We start from the raw sequence: 22061 nt of genomic DNA on the forward strand, positions 1-22061 counted from the left end.
AATACCAGCCACTCCAACGAAATAGTCGCCATCATTGAAAAGTTGAGGGAAGCTTGAATTGTTTATTAGCAGCATATCAATGTAGAATCATCATTTGTTCAGTGACCGTCCAGTGATGAGCATAGACATACTCGTACTTGGGCGACATTCGGAGCGTGGTAGGAGTAGAAAATTTATTCGTGGACCTCCAGGCATTGCATTCAAAATCATCCCCGATAATCAGTATGATCTGGACGGTAAACGATTATGTAACATAGCCGGCCCACAACAGTACAACGATGCTGCTTCTGCGAAATTCATGGCGAGTGTTTTGCAGCAGGCAGTTATTACTCTAGAGAATATCATGCAGAATGTGTGCGGTGTACTTTAAACCAAAATCGACACTTCAGAGGCTGAGATTGTTGCTCTGGAGATCATGGCCGGCGATAGTGAGCTGAGAATCATTGACAATGATAAGCGGCTGAAAGCGAGTACTAAGAAGCTGAATGCGATCGATGGAATGATTTCTTCACATATCCACCTCGCGTTACAGTTAATAAAAAATATGGATGTTAGATTGACATGGTTACAATATACGTTTTATTAATCGTCCAGGGGAAAAAAAGTTGAGGTCACGTATTGTGAAGCTGTGAAACATCAGGACGCTCTAAAATATTTAATGGATCAGAATCACACTTTCATCGATGAATTTTCTTCAGCCGTATACCGGGACAATCTCTTGAAACTATACATACAATGCGCATGCGCCAAATAATTCAATCTCATTGGTCGCTGAAATCGCCCCGCGGCGACGTTTTCGGCTGCTGAGCAGGGCGTACACGAAATGAAACCAAAACTGTAAATCTCTCGCGCGTAAAGCCGTGAATTGAGGTTATGCTGCTGTTTATTTTTAAGTAGCGTGAATAAGAAAAATAGTATCGTTCAGCAATACCGTGGTCGATATTGGAAAATATTCAACCGAGGCAATAAAGAATTCAACGGAAAAGCAAATATCAAATGATACGGAAATTGGATGTTATTTATTAAAAGAAGAAATCTGAAATTCAATGCGAAATGTCGTTAACAAGTGGGAGTCTGGACAAACAAAGGTAGGTAAGTAAAAACAACGTTTATTGTGAACAGATTCTTCATTTACATGAAATTAAAAATGCGTCTCATTTACGATTTATGTATTGTGCATTTTATTGGAAATTAGTTGTACCCAAAAATACCAAAAGATCTTGTCTGATAATAACAGTTTCTAATATTTTCAGGTACGAAATAATTCATTGTCAAAGCGGGACTAAATTTGTCAGGCATGGAAGCATGTAGGTAAATTTATAATTACGTGATCTTTGACTATTACAATATTTTAACATGGATTCAATGATAAAATTTGTTATGCGAACGCCGACACTGAAACCTATGGAGGAGCAGCGAGTGAGTGACGGAGACATGAAAACGACAATAGTGGATGAACTATCCACGGCGGTTCGTAGATGTGCGTAGACTGGATGTGACCTGGCAAGCTGATCTCGTTGACAAGATGGGAAACAGGTCGCACAACAAGGGATACAAATACACACTAACAATCATCGATATATTCTCCAAGTACGCGTAGGCGGTGCCGATAAAGTCCAAGAGTGAGAAAGATGTGACTGATGCTATGAAATCTGTACTGACGCAGAACCGTATATCGACACATCTACACGTTGATCAAGGCAAAGAATTTCACAACAGCGAATTCAAAGCCCTCATGAACCAGCACAATATCAACATGTATTTGACATTCAAGGCGTCGATATGCGAACGTTTTAATCGAACATTCAACGATAAAATGTGGAAGCGGCTTACTCTCCAAGGATCTCAAAAGTGGACTGATATTTTGGGTGATTCAATGAAGTCCTACAACAACATCAAGCATCGTACGATTCAGATGAAACCGGTGGATGTCGACACGGACAATGAAAAATAACTTTATCGAAGCATATACAAGCCTCAGCAAATCAAACGAAGTAATCGGAAGCGGAAATTCAAAGTAGGCGATCGAGTTCGACTTAGCAAGTGCAAGAATGTCTTCGAAAAAGGCTGTACACCCAATTGGACAACGGAAATATTCACCGTGAGTGAAGTGAAAAATACCAATCCACCGACGCACAAACTTAGCGAATATCAAAAACAGTCAAGTAAAATACCCCGACGGCTACCTCCTAGAGAAAGTATTACACAAACCAGGGAATCAGCTCTATGTAAACAGGTTGGTTTTTGATAGTTCACACATTAGTTGAATGAATAAAACAGACATGTAGCACAATTTGTATGTATTTTCAGAATTACAATTTGTTCCGGCAAAAGACAAATTATCTCGAGCGTTTCTAAATTTGCCATATCCAAATATAGGAATTCTTATTTCTCATGCATTCGTAACGGTTCCGAAACAGCCGTCTTCTGTTTACATTGCGTTCTCACCTCAAGCAAACACATACACTCACACTACAATTCATGTATACACACTCGCAGCAACTCTCGCTCTCGTCGTTCAAACGAGAGCAGTGACCAGCGGGCAGTGTCCCTCGAGGACAATCGAACTATTAGCACGTGTTTCTGAATAAAAGTTGGTCTCTCCTACAAACGTGTGTTATCAAAGTCATTCTCTACTTCCGTCGCATGTTTTCTCGCATCCACTCTACCCACAGTTTCCTTGTGAGATCTCCCTAAAACAAAACACAATTAAATATTTGATTATAGAAATATTTCCACATTTATTCCTTTTTGTACACATATGTGTCATACCCGTTACTATAAAAATGATAATAATAATAGTCTGAAATTTTTCCATACGATTGATACATATTTTATTTCCTGGAATACTTTTTTTCATTTTCTGAAAACTTTCTTCGTTTCTGAAAAACTTTTTTCATTTTCTGAAAACTTTTTTTAGGGGTTAATCGAATGGCACAAAAGTTTTTTGAAAACTATTTTTATTCTCTGAAAACTTTTGTTCATTTTCCGACAACTTTTTTCGTGGTGAACGCATAAATATGAATAATTGTTCAATATAATCATGATAAATGAATAATTGTTGAATATATGAATCCACATGGTATTCACATTTTGAAACTTCAATCCGTCCAATATCGTATTGATGAAGAAACGTCTCTGCCTGATCATTGGTCGTCCGAGGTGTCAAACGTAAATATTTGCAGCAGTTCCATATGCTTACAGTTCTACCCTATAGCTATTGGGGGGCAGCGGCAAACCCTTAAGTTACGGTGCTGGTCTGTCCTGTTATCAATTACCGCTTGTCATCTTGCCAGCTCAGAAACAATTTTTTCTGTACAATGGTGCTAACTTGGTGTTTTTTGCTACGTATTGGGCGTTGTGGATGGGCCAACTCTTTGTAAGCCAACAGACAGCGCTTATATAATAGTCAAATGTGATTGTATTTAACGTTGAACTCTTGATACCCTTGACACGTTTGCTCACTTTGGTGTCGTTAATGTGTTTCTTTTCGTCCTCGCCCATGGTGGTAAATGTGTACAGTTTCGCTCGTAATCCAATGAAGTTGAACATAATTTTGCCGTTGTTCTCATCCTTCATCAGGCCCAGACGTTTCTTGTTTTTAAGCAGAATACCGTACACATTGTCGGGAGGATAGTTAGAAGTGTCAAACATTGCGTCGACATCACGTTTGACGATATCATAGATATTAGGCACATTGAATTGGTAAAAAAGGCTGTCGGTGTCGGTGTACATCAATTCGGCTTGTTTGTTCGAAAAGTTGGTTTTGATATAATTGTAATGAAAATCGTAGAGTATGATTTTGGATAGATATAGGATTGCGGCGCCAATGTATATAGGCTTAGTGAAGTGAACTTTGACACTATTTATTTCAATGATAACCATATCCGCGTCAAATACGGTGCAGCTGTGAAAGTTTGCTCGGGCAATAAGCGTTCTCGCACCACCTCTTCCCTCCCATTTTGTGACCAATTTAACTCGTTTGTAATTTCACACATTCTCCATAGTCTTGCCAAACACCGCGTTATTCATGAGTTTATAAAAGTTTTTCTCAAACTCGTTCCTAGACTGCTGGCGCATGTCGGTGTTTGAGAGTGATGTAAGACTCAAGCCATGGAGATTGTGCAAACTTTATAATTCCATGCACCTGCGTTAATTTCAATCCTAAACTGAAACACTGCTTTAAATTTCTATAGTGCAATACATACTTTGTTTTTAATGTGAAGGGTGGTGATGAGTTCAGCGCTTTTACCACCTGGAGGTATGTAATGCTCAGGAGAAAGGGGTAAATCTTCGTGATCCTCATGGGGATCTATAGGGTAGTCTGAATCCACCTTCAAGACATAACCGATCGGTGAATCGTCCGGTGAGTTGATATATCGATGTGATTATTCTCCCACTCAAACGAACTGATCGGTAAATGTGCACTCATAGCCGCGCAGTATAGATTGTTTACGTCAAAATACATGAGATATGATTCCACGTTACTAGGATCTAAATCTTTTCCCATAATGCTGTTATTGGCCCGAACGTGTCGATTGGAACATTGTGCTACACCGCTTCGAATGCTTCTTTCAATAAATAACACCATTTCAGGGTCGTCTAAAAGTTGTCAATTTACTTTGGTATGTTCAAGCATTGCATCAAAAGCAAGTCCCGGCGCTGTGTAGTAGTGCGACGGATCTAAATTATATTTTTTGAAGCAGCTGGCTCAGAAATTTTGAAAAATATCGGCAAACAAGAGAACATTTGTCTTCAAATATAAATCTGAATAGTCCCCCAATGACTTTGAATGAGATTTCCTCCAAACAATTTAGGCGTGCTCATAATCGGCGTCTGAAATATTCGCATCGCAGAGGTGTGAGTAGAAATGCTTCTTTGCAGGTAATCGCGTTTCATCGAGTTTCCCCCAACGATCGAGGTATTCATAGGGAAAAAAACCCTCATTGACGGTATTCGATGCGAACGTGTAGATGAATTCTTTTGGAAAAAAAGCTTTATCTTCAGATATCATCGCCCTTAAGCCGTCTAATTCTTTGAACCGACGAAAGGATTTCTCGAGAGAGCCGGTACACTCCTTCAAATACCAACTCCTCGGTCTCTGCACGTTTTCAAAGGCGCAGTTGTATGCCGGGACGTATTCGAGGTTGTCATCGTACCAAATCGATCCTTTCTCTGCATGCTTCCAAATATTATTCGACGGGAAGTATCCATGGTTTAAGTCATGCCAGGGTGCCGCTATCATATGTCTCAATTTTTCCAGTGCAGGGGGTGTGATGTGCAAATCTTCCATATTGTTAACCCTTATTGTACCATCGAGGATCTCCGTCAACCATGCTTCTTCTCCTCCCCTTTGATGTATACGTAACGCACATTTCTCACAATTTTTCTCACTATCTTCGGTACATCCTCTTGAGATTTGTTGCCAGCATTCGGTGGTGATTGTGTGTTAACCAGGCATTAGTAGCTCTACATTCAAGCGGTAAGCTTGCCAAATCACAGAGTGGCTTGAAAATGATGTAACCCAGACCCGGCCCGCTTACGTCGATGAATGCGACTTCCTTAAGTACAAACTTCTTGCTATGGCCTATGAAACGTTGTGCGTCTAGAATCATCATCATGTTGAGAAGGGAAAATGTTGAGTTTGATTTTTCTTAAATACTGCTGGTAGAAGACTGACTATTCTATTTCCCACATACCCGTTTTTATCCCATCGCGGACGAATTTTATAGAAGTAGAGCGAATAACATAGATTATTTACGGTACATAACTGCATGAAAATGCAAACTATTTGAATTCCCCACCATGGTATTTCATTTGCAGACAATTTTCCCCTGTCGTGTTACACATTTCAGCCAGCTGATCAGAATATTCTTGTAGAACCCTTGCGATTCTCGGTGGTAAGAAGCCGTTCTATTCTTCCTCGACCGTTGCCAGAACGCGTACCTAGAATTTTTTTTTTTGATCATTCGTAGCCCAGTGACGTCATAGACCTCCCCAATTTCGAGTTCCGACACCTTCTTGGAAACGTTCTATTTCATTCAACCACATGATGAAAAAAGTAGCCATCCTGCGGCGAGCATTGGAAACAACGCAGAGTCGATCGGTGGAAAATCGATTGATCGATAATGCGGTGGGGCGCCACATGCGACAAACCTGTGGCAACACCCAGTAACACCAACTGTCGGTAAGGTAGGAGGTAACAATTTCGGTGTAAAAAGTTGCGCCATCTCACGGTAACAATTTGAAGTGTCTGCTCATCCCCCGGTGAAAACATCGAAATGGCTGCTCATCCAACAACACAAAAATTTCATTGTCAAACTGTCTCCCGTTAAAATCGAGCAAAAATACAAGTAGCGCAATCTATGTTAACGCTTTAGTCGATAAAAATATCGTAGGTAAGGCTTACCATCGCAGCGGTAACATATCGACTGTCGGTGAGGTAGGAATGGGGGCTACTCTGCCGGGACGCCGCTATTTTCGGGGTAAGAACTCTTATATCTATACTACTGACATCACACGAAGCTACGGAGAGAGCGCTAACGTAAAGCTCTGCCGCGAGGAAACCAAGGCCGATGAGACTCCCATTGGTGGCCGGCGAGCCGTAGCCTCCCCTCGCCATGCTGACGTTATTCAGCCTCACGAACTCGTCATCACGCCATTGCCAAACAATTGAACACCGGAGAAACAGACAGCCAATCAGTGTTCCGCGACAGCGGAAGACAACGATCGCGATAGGTTAGGCTATAAGAATTCCGTAAAGCGAAAATCAATTAGATCGGGAGAATTTTTCGCGACTGATAAGCGCATATGTTCGAAGTATGTTCAGATTTTCAGCTCCGATCAGCGAAGCTCTTCACTTGAGTCCTGGCGACAGCTCGCGACAGCTCACGACAGTTGTGTCTCGGAATTGAAAAAAAAAAGTTATATTGTGAGTGCGTCATGGCCGAGACTGGTGTTGGCTAGTTCTCGGTGTGGCTGCGAAGCGGTACGTGCTGGCAATTCTTCACGGATATATTTCGATTACGATTTAGATCGGCACACCGATCAACGGTTGGACAGTTAATAATTGAGTTGATGGCTTATCATTATAGTCTGGCGATTAGCGCTGTATCTCGTAGAGGACGATCGCGGGTAGCACGTTGCGTAAGGTTGCGTTTCTATATTTTTTTTTTTATTTGTCAAGGGGTTTATTGTTAAGTTAGCGTTTAGCGCTGTAGTAGGTAGAGGACGATCGCGGTTAGCACGTCGAGTCAGATTTTGTTTTTCGTTTTGTTCTATTGTTTAGTATTGAGGATGCAACTAGCGCACGTAGGCTTGAGGTTTCTCATATAGTCGGTTTTTCTCAGTTCTGATAGTTCATTTTTTTTTCGGGATCGCGAAGAGCGAGTATTGAATTATCCTTTTTTTGTGGTTATTGTATTATTGATATCGTAAAATATGTTATTTTATTTTATTATTATTAATTAACGTGTTGTTGTCGAGTCTCGCTCTCTCTCCCAAAAATTATCCATCCCCTCTCTGCGGTACTGAGCTATCGAGTAAATTACCGAGGTTCAGCGAATTAACGATTTCGAGGCGTGTTAATCACGCCAGACGTCCAACAGAATCTTGCGATATCTTTTAGAAGATACAGTTTTTCAGCTTACATTGCGGGCCGCCAAAGTATTGTGTACGCGGTAAGTTCCCAGTTATTTCTCCGAGTGACCGAGGTACAAGAAAAATCCACATCACAACATATAACTCAGACGTACATGCCAACACTAACTCAACGGAAATCAGCATAAACTAACTACTTCCATCATTCCCTTGCCACACTGGAAAGGGGCAAGTTTGTTCTTACAAACATGTCCTTCTTTCTGGAAGAGTATTCTTCTTCTTCTATCGATATTCAGTTCTGAACAATTTAGTTTGCAGTATTTTCCTTCATACTTCAATACGTTTCTTGTAATAATACCTACTGGTATCCGCGAAGAGGACAATGTCACCTGCGTATGCTAGCATAAATATTTCCTTTGACGCTTCAGCTGCTAAAAAGTAGTCGATATCTGTTAGGAGCAAGGCGAATCTTAGAGGACTTAGTATTTTTCTTTGCAAGACCTCCCTCGTAACGTCATTAGGCTGAGAAGTCTCGCTCTCTCCCTTTAAGTGCATTGAAGCTTTTGAATATGAATTCACTAGAATTTTCGAAGTTTCAAGCTGATTCGTTTCGCATGCAGCTTCAGTCGCAATTTTGAGTGTGAAAGAACGTCAGTTGCTCTTCCAAAGTCTGCTAATAATCTACAGATCTTACCACCCTTGCGTCCCAGACGGATATCTATGATAGCATTTGAGGTAAATTTATTTTTCATACAGCCTCGGGCCTGCCTGAATCCCAATTGTAATCCAAGAAACATTTTGTCCGACTCACACTGCTTAATGAGTCTAACGCAGAGTATCGGCGTAAGTATCTTCACTATTGAGTTTACCAATCACATTGTCCGATAGTTGCTGCGGTCTAGCTTATTTTCGTTTTCATATATCATTCTAGCTTCTATTTGCACCCAAGCATCTGGGACCCCTTTACACTCAAGTATTTTATTACAAAGTACATCCAGGTACAAAATCTAGTTGCCAGACAATTTCTAAATAAATTTATTTCCAATGTCATCCACCCATGGAGATTCGCATTTTTTACATTTTTGCAAAGTTACAGTTTAATGTCAAGATATTTGCTATGAATGCTTTTCGTTTCTGCTATAGACATGACTTCTTTTAGTGGATAGATAGTTTCGAAAAACTTATAACATCTGGTTAAGCTAATATGATTTTCATGTGGAATCACATTTCAATTCGTCAAAGAGATATATCAAAATGAATTCGACCATACTTGGCCTTTAGAAAATCCTTGTTTCGTTTGTTTCTAATTTATTCGCAAACAATGCGGAAGCAATTGATTGAAATAATGAAGTAACAAGGAGTAAATAAGGAGCAATTTAGAGCTTATCCTGTTTCGGTGGATTAACGAACGTATTGTCACCAACATTGGTACATATATGGCGCCATTTTACTCGAAAAGTTACCGACTTACGGTACCAGCAACATTTTTTTTGGATTTTCTCAAAAACCATGAGGGAGCAAATAATAAAAATTACGGAGCAATTAACAGCAATTGAGGAGCAATTAAGCGGTACACAAATTTCCCGGAAATTCTAAGATTCTCCAAAATTCGCGAACACACGGCCGCTGCCCGATATGCATTTTCTTTTTTTCATTTTCTTAAAAACCGCGTGTGAGTAAATAATAGAAAATAGAGAGCAATTAAGAGCAAATTGGGAGCAATTTTTGGACATAAATATTATCAAAAATTCGAAGGTCACAGGCCAATTTCACATAGGTAAGTAGAGAGATGGTACGGCTGCAAATAAATTCCTGGTGTCACATGAGAAATGTCAAAGCCTTTTCCTCAAAATAGGAGAAACAAAAAAAGAGAAGAGGCAAAAGAAAATCGAAGTACAGAAGATAATTAAGAGATTATACTGAACAACTGCTATAACTGAATAGAATCGCCGAAGAGTACAATGCTGAGCTGAGTGAGAGACAAAGAGATACGTGTGAAACGTAGAGCTGTCGGCGACAAACTAGGTTGACGTAATCGGCGATCGTGATGATCACGGTGAATTCGCCGATGCTTCACATGGCCCCTCGCTGTGGGATCAGTCTGATAAACCACGTGTCAATTTTTGGGATTCCTCTTTTTGCGGTAGTCTCTTAAGTAAGGTGAAGTACGATGTAATATTATCTTGTGTAAAGGGATGAATTGTGGCACGCTGAGGAGAAGAAATTGCTCAGACGTTTTGCTGCTTAAACTCCCTGTACGATCGGGTCCCTGTAGATCGCGCCTGCGGTCACTACAACAGAAACCTCGCGCTGGGTGTCTATAAGCACTTGGGTGATCATGTCCTAGTTGTCCAAAACACATCATGGTTTGCCATGATAGCTTGTCCCTCACTGCGTCAGCTGGGTAATGCATCGTCTAGTGAATAGTTGAAGTGGTAAATCGACACCAGACCAATTAGTCGTCGGTGGCGGGAGGCTGCTGCTGTACTTTGACACGCTGTCATGTACGCCATCACCTGGTCATCTAGCGACAGTGACGCATGTTAATATAATTCGGCACCTGGCCGAGAAGACATCTCTATTCGGAATCTGTCCCAATTTCATACGTGGCTCTGTACACGGAACGTGAAGAGGCATTTATTTTCTCGTTGGAGTGGTGTACTGTTTATCTATATGACCTTTGGTGTGTTCGGAAGAATGTTCCAGGTTCTTGTTCTACCCCGTTGCGGGAGTGGTTCGCATTGACGATATTTTGCGATAGTTGTCCTCGTCAGTGATGTTTGATGCACACGCTATAGCGCATTACATAGATTTGCTGCGTTTAGTAACACTGATAACAGATTGATGCAAAACAACAGTGTTGCAGTACATCTTGATATTTTTTTCAGGAACATGTAAAATATGTACAATAAATATTTAATGCTATGTGGGTTTAATTCAACTGTCATTTGTTCTTCCTGATTAGTTGTGCAAACAAAATAAAAGTGTTGGTATTCTGACTGAGCCCTCTGAATTTGACCTGCTTTCGTCAAATGACCTGAAGGCCAAAAAATCTATAAATTATAACTTGTTGAATTACACTTTCCTTTACACGTGTTCAAAATCATAGCTTGTGACTCGTGCCAATGGGCTATATATGCTATGGGCTTATGCTACATTCACACTAGTACTCGCCTTTGACTCATGCTGTTCAATATCACACTCATCAAACATCATCCGCATTCCGCACCTATAAAATATTGTACTATTCACGTCCATACATAAATCTGTGTGCGTTGGTTCTATGAACAGAATAGTCAATGTGGAATAGAGGGTCATCCAATTTCTGATACAAAATATTCTTCACGTTTTTCTTCTGCACGTAGCTGTTTCAACGCACATACCAGGTAAACATCAGTTGAAGTTTTTCCACGCGGCGTTTGGTGTGAAAAATCTAAAGTTCTGCTTAAGTGCTGTATCAGTTAAGCTGGTGTTAAAATTTTTATTCTTTCAACATAGGTTTTTCATGTAATAGAAAGCAACGCAGACGATAACTTTCATGCGATCTCAACATATAAAGAACTTTCATGTTCTGAGCGATCAAAAAATGGAAATTTGAAATGCAATGGTTCAACGTTTCGTAGGTGACTTGGAAAGATTGAGACGATACTGGATGACGGGAACTTGCAAACCCGGAAAGGAAGTTCAAAAGAGCAGTGATCCTCTAGCCCTGGAACAGTTCCTGAGCGCGTTTCTTCTCCTTATGTGTGGAATTCTATTGGCAGCATTGTTACTTTTACTGGAGCACCTCTATTTTAAATATGTTCGGCATCATTTGGCGAAAAGTGATAGAGGTGGTTGCTGTGCTCTTGTGAGTTTGGTAAGTAAGATTGATTCAAGCTTTATCCCATGGTGCAATTTGTTCATACTCTAACTCACCTACACACTCACTCGCCTATGCATTCATCTGTCTATTCTTTCATCTACCCATACATCTAGCAATTATTGGCGTCCGTCGATAAGAGAATCACCTTACGGTTCGTGCACAGACCATCAATAGGTTATAATTGCGTTGCTTCTGCAGTATATTTTGATAAAAATGATGTGACCTGAATATTTTACTACATGCCTGTTGGCATGGGTAATCAGTACAAAACATTTGTGAATTAATGTATAAATCATAGAAATGGAAAATCACGGATGTGTCCCACGCGTTGTGGGACGTAATACTCAGAGTTAAAAGCTTGAAAAAACTCAACTGAAGTACTGATCAACAAAACCTGATGAAGGATCGAAGTTGCTGCTAAAATTTGAGACGAAAAAACTAGGTCTTCGAATTATATACACAGATTCTGTCAAAAGTTGTGAAGGTGTCTCATCAGCCCAAAATATAGAACCTCTGATGCACGGAACCATCAGATGGGCTGTCCGTCGCGCGATACGAGACTCGTTATATTACAACTTGGCAACTGCGTGCATGTTTGCTTGCAGATGAGCCGACGTAGCACTCACTTCACGGACTTGGACCTCGGTGCTTTGCAACAATTGTACCTCACTATTTCGTGGACGTTATTACTTAACTCATTGAAACCTTTAGAATACTACAGATCAATTAAAGCCTATCTCATTCTAGTGTTCTGGGTATCACAATCTTGAAAATCATGCCGTAGATTTTACGGTCGATCTATCCAAGAAAAACTTTGTGTAACTTAGCTATAAATATAACCAAAACTGTCAAATAAGCATCATTTGCATCAAAAACAATTGAAACGTTAGAAGATGCTGCCAAGTACAATAGTAGATCGTATACCATGAAGAAAAAGTCAATCGTTTTACACTGAGCATAAGATTTTAATATGAGTCGTAGGCAAGCGCGTGTGCCCTAGGGTCTAGGGGCGTAGCTCCTGGTGAGAGCTCAGGGGGCAAAGCACCGGCTGTGTGATTCAGGGAAGGGGGAGGGCTTTAACATATTTTTAAGAGCGCGCAGTCTATCGCTATCCCCTAAAAGCACCGATGGTGAAAAAACCTTACACCAAGTACATTGAAGTTAAAATGACCAACAAAGTCTCTTTGCAATTCAGAAAACACCAAACTAATGTTGCACATTCAAATAATTACCATCAATACCCTTTTGGCAAAAAATAGAGAAATCATAATTTTCATTTTCAAGTATATAACGTTTTCGCAAAAAGAAAGAAACAACACTGAAGTTACAGCATTTCGGACGAATGAAAAAATTCGGGGTTGGTTGTACTTGGCAGACTTTTTGACAGACTGAAGAATATAAGAATGATTGCAAGTATAGTACGCCAGCTGTAAGGTGGCGCTACTATCCGGGGCGACGGTGACGCCAGTTACGCGTCTTAAATAAGAGACGTAGAGGAGGGGGGAACCGGACGGACAGAGCTCATGAGTCCGCGGCGGAGTCGGGACATATGCCCATATGAATTTCCCTTTTTACCGATAATAAACGCTTGTGAACTCATAGACCTTTTGTGGCCCAGTTTATTTGTTCACCCATCCTCTTACAAGAAGCTTTTACAATGAACCACTTTTACGTTCTGAGACGAACGGTTCGAGAGATCTTCAATTCGCTGCGTGATTCAGATTCAAATTCAATTCACAAACCATGCGATGTCCATGCGGGCGAACTTTGATGTTCAGTTTGTTCTGGTTTCTCATTCAGCTCGCCTCTATCTGTGAATTCGGTTATTTCCAGTCGTGTTAACTATCACTATGCGTAATTGAAATAATTCTCTTCGCATGATACTTCAATTTAAAATACACATTTATTAACAAATAACAAATTCTTCTCTATTAATTCTTGGCGTTAGGTTGTGAAAAAGTTTTATTCACTCGTAAGGTTGCATGGCAATTTGGAACGGTATTTCAATATCCCGGAATATCTTGGTGCCAATACCAAAACGGGGTACGTTACGTTTTGGCGCCACCGTTTTGGCACCGGCCGTTTGGGCGCCGGATGTTTTGGCGCCGAACGATTGGCCACCAGATATTCAGGTACAGGACATTTGGGCTCACGAAAATTAAAGCGAAAAAACCAGATTAACAAATATTTATGGAATATAGTTTACGGTTGAAAGTATCACATGTATAGTTGGAATGGGGTTTATGATTTAATACAGAGAACACATAGGTATGAAAAAGCTAACAGAAAATAGTGTGATGGTCAAAAGCATTGCAGAAAACTCAAATTAAATACATCATTCACAGTTTAGAACACAGATTTGAAAAGCTTAACGACAAAATGGTGTAAGCATTAGAAAAAGCTACAACTAAATATACTCTCTGAACATATTTACTGATTGTTAGTGATTTTGGTATACTTATAACTGCCATCAGTAATCCTCCACTGATTCGAATTTAGAGAGTCAATAATCGACAGTTTTGAATGTACTTCGACAAACCCAACAAAAATCAAATAAGTCAATTAATCAAAAAGTTTTGTGCGATGCCTGTCTGGAGGGGGGGGGGGGGGGGGGGGGGGTGGTGGTGGTATTCTCCTCCAGAATTCAGCGTAATACGTATCCCTACTTTTTTGGACGATTCGTGGTCCATCTATGAATTTCAAAATTAACGGATGTTCAACATCTAGCTCTCTTTGCAGACTTCGATGCGCTGCTTTCGCAAAATTGTTTGTCCTGTTTTGCCCTAACAAAACTCTATTATACACGGACCAAATTTTGGGCGCAAGTGAAGGGTCCGAATGTGTTCCATTACGTTGTAGGTGGCCTGTGTAATTATCCTGTACAACAGTATTCACATACGTAAAAGCCATATTATTAATCGGAGAAAAGAGATGATAAAACCATGAATAAAAGTCAAACGAATATTTCAACGAATCACTCCCAACTAGTCGGCGAATTTTCGTAGCATACAGTTAAGTAGAACTAAATTTTATGAAGAGAATGAACGTTAGTAAACAACCAAGATTACATATGCCAGTAGCAAAGGTTCAGAACTATACTAAATATGATATAGTATTCATACCTCGAAGCACTTCAAAATTCTCTGTAAGGTTACAGGAAGGTGATCGTACAGCCGCATTACTGCTTGGTGTAGATTTTCTATCGGCACAAATGCAAGAGCGACAATCATACCCGCTTTCAGCGTATATTCAGGATCACTACTATTTTGTGAAAATGAATGTTCCTTGAACAATTTCCTTTGAATATTTTGGGACAGATGAAATAAGCAGCCCCGGATTTCCGCCTCGGGATATTGCTTAGCAATGCTGTACAATATCGTCATTGTATAATCCAAATTAATGTTTTCGGGTTTGAAATCTGACCAAACGGATTTCATTTGGATAAAAAGCCTGCAGTACGTTTCTTGCCTCTTATGAGGATGCAGGGCATACAAAACAGGGAAAATATATCCGTCTCGCTCCGCTAGGATAGCAAACACTTGCGTAAATGATGGTGGCGATAATTTAAAGGTATCATCTATATATATTGAAACGTTTCGAGTTTTCTCGAGCGCTGAATATCACGATTTGTCTGCACGTGATATGAAATAATTCATTGATTGTGTCTAAACTCGATTATTTGGTTGTTTTACGAATTTATTTTCTCGTAAGGAGAAAAACAGGATTCTGTCTCTGGACTCGGAAGGAAGGTGGAGAATTTATTTATTAATTATTTAATGAGTTCCTGGAAGAGGTGACTGTAGTTTGACCCTTAATGGTTTATTCTGAGATAGCCTCAGCTGGTGTTTCATCACTCTCATAAGGCGTAGCTCGAGTGGAATAAGCCCATTATCACAGGGCGTACGAACGGTTTTGGGTCAAACTTATTCTGCGATCGTGAAGCGAGGCATAGAATTATCGCAATGAACAGAGGACTCGTGAGGCGAGAAGTCTGTTTTCACGAAGAAAGATCTGTAAATGAAATAATTTAGTGTCTTGTTCCCGAGAAGCGGGAGACCCGAAAAACAAGAGTATTTGTGAATTTATGATTATTTATATTGGAATAGTTTACTTGTGTGATCGTTTCACACGTGCAGATATTTGATGAACTCTGACGATTGAAGATCGTCATTCGCGAGTTCTTGTTTCGCGGTTATAATATCTCGTTTCGCGAAAGGCAAGACGGGATATGAAATACGTGAAAGCGTGGTTATCTGAAGGACGGCAATTATACGCAATTATACCATTACCTGCATCAAGACGTCCTGACGCAATGCAGGTAGCTCCTTGCAGGTTCAGGGGTCCTACCTAAGGGTTAAAGGATTCTGTGACGAACACCGTATCTGAGTTTCAACATCAGACGCAATGCTGGGCTTCACCCAGACACGGCTCCCTAATACCTGAAGACTTTATGGAAAAAACGGAATTTGTTATCTACGTTGAATAGCCTCCTTCAGTTGAGAGTGGTAGTCGAGGTTGCTTGGAGTAATGCGTCCCTGCCTCGTGGTCGGTAACTCGTGTCGACTACAAGTTCCTCGTTGAGAAGTGGTGATCCGGCGAACGGATGTTTCAATGTGTCCGTATTCGTACAGATTAACTGACCTACTGCTTGTTCTGTGACGATAGACGATAGATGTCGAGATTTTTTTTTTTCAAAAAGTTCTTTATTCATTAGATGTTGATCACAAAAGTGTTTATAGCTTTTGCACTTTGCGTAATCTTTTGCTATTCCTATTCCTAAGAACTTAACTAGTATGTTTTCATTTGGGCTTTGCTTGTACATTTTTCTTTTGTTTTAATGCTGTGTTGCATACTGATATGGTTTTTTGGGGTGAAATTTAAAAAAATCCCGTTTTGTCATGTTTTATGACTTCCTACTTACTAGCTTACAGCTTATTTATCTATGTCCATTATTTACTTTATGTACATTATCTTAGTGCAGCAAAAAGTGATGCGGTAGTTTGTGGTTTATTTTAAATAGGGCTATCTCTGTGTGTTTGGCATCGTGAGGATATCATTTATATAGTATAGGAAGAGCACCAGGACTAGTGTTGAGCCCTGTGGTACTCCTGCTGCGATGGTTTGCAGCGTGGACACTTTGCCGTTGGCAATGACTGCGAATGTTCTATTTCTGAGATATTGCTGGATGACTTTGACTAGATATGATGGAATGTTTAGGCTGTTTAGTTTATATATAAGTTCTTTATGCCAAACAGTGTCAAATGCTTTTTAGATATCCAGTAGCGCTACTGCTGTTAATTTATTTATGTTAAAGTTATTACTAATATGGTTCGTTAGCCTGGCAAGTTGTTGTACAGTGTTATGATCTTCGCGCAAGCCAAATTGCTCGGGGACTAATTGTTTGTTTGTTTTTTCGTGGATTTTTAATCGGTTTAAGATGATGGATTCGAAGATTTTACTCATTGTTGGGAGGAGGCTGACTGGATGGTAGTTTTAGGGAAAAAATTTATCTTTACCAGGTTTTTGAAATGCTAGGACATTCGCGTGCTTCCATTTTGGCGGGAAGTATGATAATTTGAAACTACTGTTAATAATATTCGCGAGCTGTACCAGCGCTTTGCGTGACAGATGTTTAAGTTCAATGTTTTGTATTCCGTTCATGCCCGGTGCTTTTTTTGGTAATGTTTTTTTGATTGCTTGAGCAATTTCTTTCGGTGATGTAAAACTTATATTATTAATAGGGATTTCGTAATCTATAATTTCTCAATGTTTTGCGTTAACTATACGATAATGTTTATCACAGCCCATATTTTTGGTGAGGTGGTGGACTTTCACGAAACTTTCTGCGAGTGCATTTGCTTTTTCTTCGTCACTCATTGCTAGGCCTCTAATTCCATGGAGAGTTGGAATAACATTAGCAGTTTGTTTAGTGAAGGCTTTTGCCATTTTCCATATCGAGTTGTCCTTGATATTTAGACTTTTAAGTTTTGATTCCCACTCCTTGATTGTATGCTCTTTTATCTCTTTTTTAATTTTAGCTGAGAGTTTGTTTCTAACAATCCTGTACACATCTCTACCCGTAGTTTGGAACATTTGACGTGCTTTATTTCTAACCTTTATCCAGGTACTGATTTCTTTTGGCAACGTAAGCGCTGTGTTTATGGATTTATTTTTAGGGATAGATATTTCCATTGCTTTAGTGATTACGTCAGTGAGACCGTCTACAAGTCATCGATGTCCGCTTTGGTTGTTAAATTTTAAGTTAGTTCGATATTTTCATTTAGGAATGTGTTGAACTTGTCCCAATTTGCTTTTTCATAGTTGAAAATTTTTTTATCCATTTTCTCTATTGTGGTATCGTTAATCGTAACTATGACTGGCAGGTGATCGGAGTCAAGGTCATTCAGGTTTCAATACTGATGTATTGACGTTTTTTATTAATGCAAAATCAACTACACTCGGGAGTGCATTATTGTATTGGTAGAGTGTGTGTGTGAGTCTGGAGCTAGTATGTGTCACGTGCGTAGCGGTCTCGCGACGACTTAACCCTCTAGATAACCGTAGAGGTTTAAATTTAATTCTGCGTGGGTAGGTTGGTGATCGTCCTCTACAGGGCAATCCTTGTGAATAGGGTGGAGGATTCATTATTGAAGTTTTAAAAATGATTACGATGGAATGCAAGCTTTTCAATGATATCAAATGAAATTGGAAAGCAAGAAAATTGGTGACGAGGAAGCTTACAGGAAACGTTCTTAACCTAATGTTTCATTCATCCGTCTACTCACTCTTGGGTGGTTTCTACTCACTCTCTCACTTGATTATGATTACACTTATCACTACACGGCTCGACTGAGTTCGTGGCACAGCTTTTGACACTTATTAAGTAACTTCAAAGACTTACAAGTAAACATAGTTCTGTACCGGCAATGTAACGGCAAAGTAACCGAAAATAACGAGTAACGTTGACCAGAGTGTACATGCATCTTACATGTTAGTTAAAATTTCCCACTCATGAGCATTACTCGTTATGTAATATTTTATGTAACCGTTACATTTATGTTATGTTACTTGTTTGTGGTATAATGCAACTGCTATGTAACGGTAATGTAACGGTAATGTTACTGAAAGTTACAAGTTATATTACTCGAATATTGCATGCAACTTACGTGTAAGTTGTTATTTTCTGCTCATACATATTACTTGTAATGTGTTACATTATATACTCTACAACATAGGCCGGGGGGTGGAGAGTTAATAAAGTGACATATATATATGCTATTTATGATATATATATATTTTTAGTGCGTTACTATAAGTAAACAGAGAACGTGGGACGTTAATGACGACTAAGTAGTAGGACTAGTCAGTCACGACTGACGATAAACACGGAATACGTGTACAGCCGACATATAGGTCACTCACAAATAACATACAGTCCACTGTATTGCTTACATTACAGAGACAATCTATATTGTCTCGCAACATAATGTACCATCTTATGTAACCGTCATACCTCCGTTACATTGCTGGTTCATCGTGTAATGAAACTGTATTATATCAAGTAGCACAACAGTTACGTAACCGCAATTTCGAAATGTAATATAACAGTGAACCTAGCTGTTACCTATCAGCTGATATAACTGCAATATTACATTAATTTGAACAGTTATTAATTGGTTGATATGAATGTGATATTACAAGTACATGAATGGTTAGATAACAGTTTATATAAATGTTTTGTTACATTCACATGTATGTTTACGTAACGATTGAGATAAATTTAATGTTGTATCAACATTACAGTGTTTTTTATTGTTATGTTACCATAATATTGTGTTTACGTCAAAGAGGCACGTTCCTACAACTTGAAATTGTAGGAACAAATAATTGTACACTATGGTTAAATTATGATTTTCCACCAAGCTATATTCGTAATTAGCGTCAAAATATGATTAGTTATTGATTATATTCGACCTTATACCTTTTATCGTTTTATGAACACCTTTACAGTCTTTTCATAAAATATATTGCTAAATTTTAAAGTATAATTAAGCCATAATGTAATTTTAAATATTTCCATTCTATTAATGGATCTATTAATGCATAAAAAATGATTAATAGTCAACATAATATATATACATGGAAAAGTGATTCTTTATTTTCATAATTCGATGAATTATACATAAATGTTTTTTACTTTGCCGATTGACTAGATATATTATTATACGATATAATTGAAAACACGGCAGTACTACATGCTCTCGTCGTTTTCAATTCGTTTTCTCTTGATTTTTTCTTTGTTGCTCAGTGTTATGCCCCGACGTACCGCCTTGGCGTACCTTTTTCAAAATTCCATTTCATTCCATTTCTTTGATTTCTTCAATGCGCAGATATTATTTCATCAAAATCTCATATTCTAATAACGGCGAGTTCCACCCCTCCTGGCAAAAGTCACGTAGAGACCAACAATGATGTCTTGTATAAGTTTTGACTTTCTTTTATTTAACTGATACCAAGAACGGAGATAAGGGACTGCTGAATTAGCATCAGCAGCGCTCAGCCTGGAAATATCCCTCTTTTTAAGTTAAATCTATGACCAATAACTAGGATAAACCGCTACCTTTGGAACCACCAAATTGAAGTAGATTACTTATTAGGATGTATCAATGAATGTGTGAACATCGTATGTAAATATCTCTTGTTCATATTTTCAATATGTCACCGACGAGATTGAGAATCGTCGGAACACCGTCGAAGAGCGTGAAGTAACGCTGACCATGTGGATTCGGGCACCGGGAGGTCGCCCTCGCACCTCATTGGCTAATTACCGTTGTAACTTATTAAAACTGCAGCTCCTTGGACCCCCAGGCCCAAGAAGCATTGTCTTCGTCTGTCAAGTCGCGAGGTGCGTGGAAGTCAACCCGTATTAGCCCTTCTTGAGCAATAGTAGCGTTCGGAAAATCTTAGTTGTGGCCGGCATAAAGTCTCGCGCTAATTCGTCAAATTCGAGCATTCAGTTATTATGTTAATATAGAAAGTGTTCTTCCTCTTCGAGACACAACTTGTAAGAATGTCTGTAAGTGCGTTTACATTTTGGAATCTTACGCTTCTTGATGCGAAGCTCGTAAGACAGTCAATGACCGTCTAATATTGAAATGCGGATATGCATCATCAATATTAATATTAATTACGAGGCATTTTTCATTGTTGAAACGTATAATTTTGAAAAACTGGTAATTCGAAAAATTAACGACGGAGCCAGGAAGTAAGGCTCTGGTAAAGCATCGCTAGATACCAGGTTCGATTCCTGGCTCCGTCGTTAATTTTTCGAATTACCAGTTTTTCAAAATTATACGTTTCAACAGTGAAAAATGCCTCGTGATTAATATTAATATTGATGATGCATATCCGCATTTCAATATTAGACGGTCATTGACTGTCTTACGAGCTTCGCATCAAGAAGCGTAAGATTCCAAAATGTAAACACACTTACAGACATTCTTACAAGGTGTATCTCGAAGAGGAAGAACACTTTCTATATTCACACATACTATCACAGCACAAGAAAACAAATTTGAACTTACTGGTGATGAGAGAAATTAACGACATCAGAGTCAGGGCGGCTAGGTGGACTAGTGGAGTAAGGCTCCGGTAAAGCATCGCTAGATACCAGGTTCGATTCTTGGCTCCGTCGTTAATTTTTCGAATTACCAGTTTTTCAAAATTATACGTTTCAACAATGAAAAATGCCTCGTGATTAATATTAATATTGATGATGCATATCCGCATTTCAATATTAGACGGTCATTGACTGTCTTACGAGCTTCGCATCAAGAAGCGTAAGATTCCAAAATGTAAACACACTTACAGACATTCTTACAAGTTGTGTCTCGAAGAGGAAGAACACTTTCTATATTCACACATACTATCACAGCACAAGAAAACAAATTTGAACTTACTGGTGATGAGAGGAATTAACGACATCAGAGTCAGGGCGGCTAGGTGGTCTAGTGGAGTAAGGCTCCGGTAAAGCATCGCTAGATACCAGGTTCGATTCCTGGCTCCGTCGTTAATTTTTCGAATTACCAGTTTTTCAAAATTATACGTTTCAACAATTCAGTTATTATGCTAGCTGCAAAAGAATCACTATCTTCCACGTTTCCATCTTTTCTGTGCTTTACTAAATCTCATCATTTCGAGAATAGACATTTTTATGCCATTCTGTAAAGTTTTAGGCTGATGTAGCTAGAAAAAAGTAAATTAAAATGCTGGAAATTCGGGTAGCTTAATTTTAGCTGAATAAAACAACTTTCGTTTATTTATAACTACTTAAATTAATTAATCACATTAAATTGTCTTTTTTATCACAGTTTATATTTAATTTGATTTGATAAGCAAGCGAGATTGTGCAAAAGCATGCCGGATTGCAGGTTAAGGTTAAGGTTAAGCACATGCGGTGCGATTATCCTACCACTAAAACACAGAAAACTCAAAGATTTCGAAACTATAAACTAAATCAAGCAATTAATAACATAATATAAATTATTAACAAGATATCAGCACGATATAGCGAGAGATTAGTGAGATATTAGCAGAT

The 22061-nt window shown here is 39.1% G+C and overlaps 1 protein-coding gene across 1 annotated transcript in view; it reads left to right on the forward strand.

Moving 5' to 3' along the window:
- Positions 1-22061, forward strand: part of LOC124293695 (glutamate receptor ionotropic, NMDA 2B) — a 1867270-nt gene that overhangs the window by 1399453 nt on the left and 445756 nt on the right. The window contains exon 15 of the mRNA XM_046735718.1: positions 11223-11458. Within this exon, the coding sequence (XP_046591674.1) occupies positions 11223-11458 (236 nt within the window). The remainder of the gene's footprint in view (positions 1-11222; positions 11459-22061) is intronic.

This window comes from Neodiprion lecontei, chromosome 3 (assembly GCF_021901455.1).
Source record: "Neodiprion lecontei isolate iyNeoLeco1 chromosome 3, iyNeoLeco1.1, whole genome shotgun sequence".
Lineage (NCBI taxonomy): Eukaryota > Metazoa > Arthropoda > Insecta > Hymenoptera > Diprionidae > Neodiprion > Neodiprion lecontei.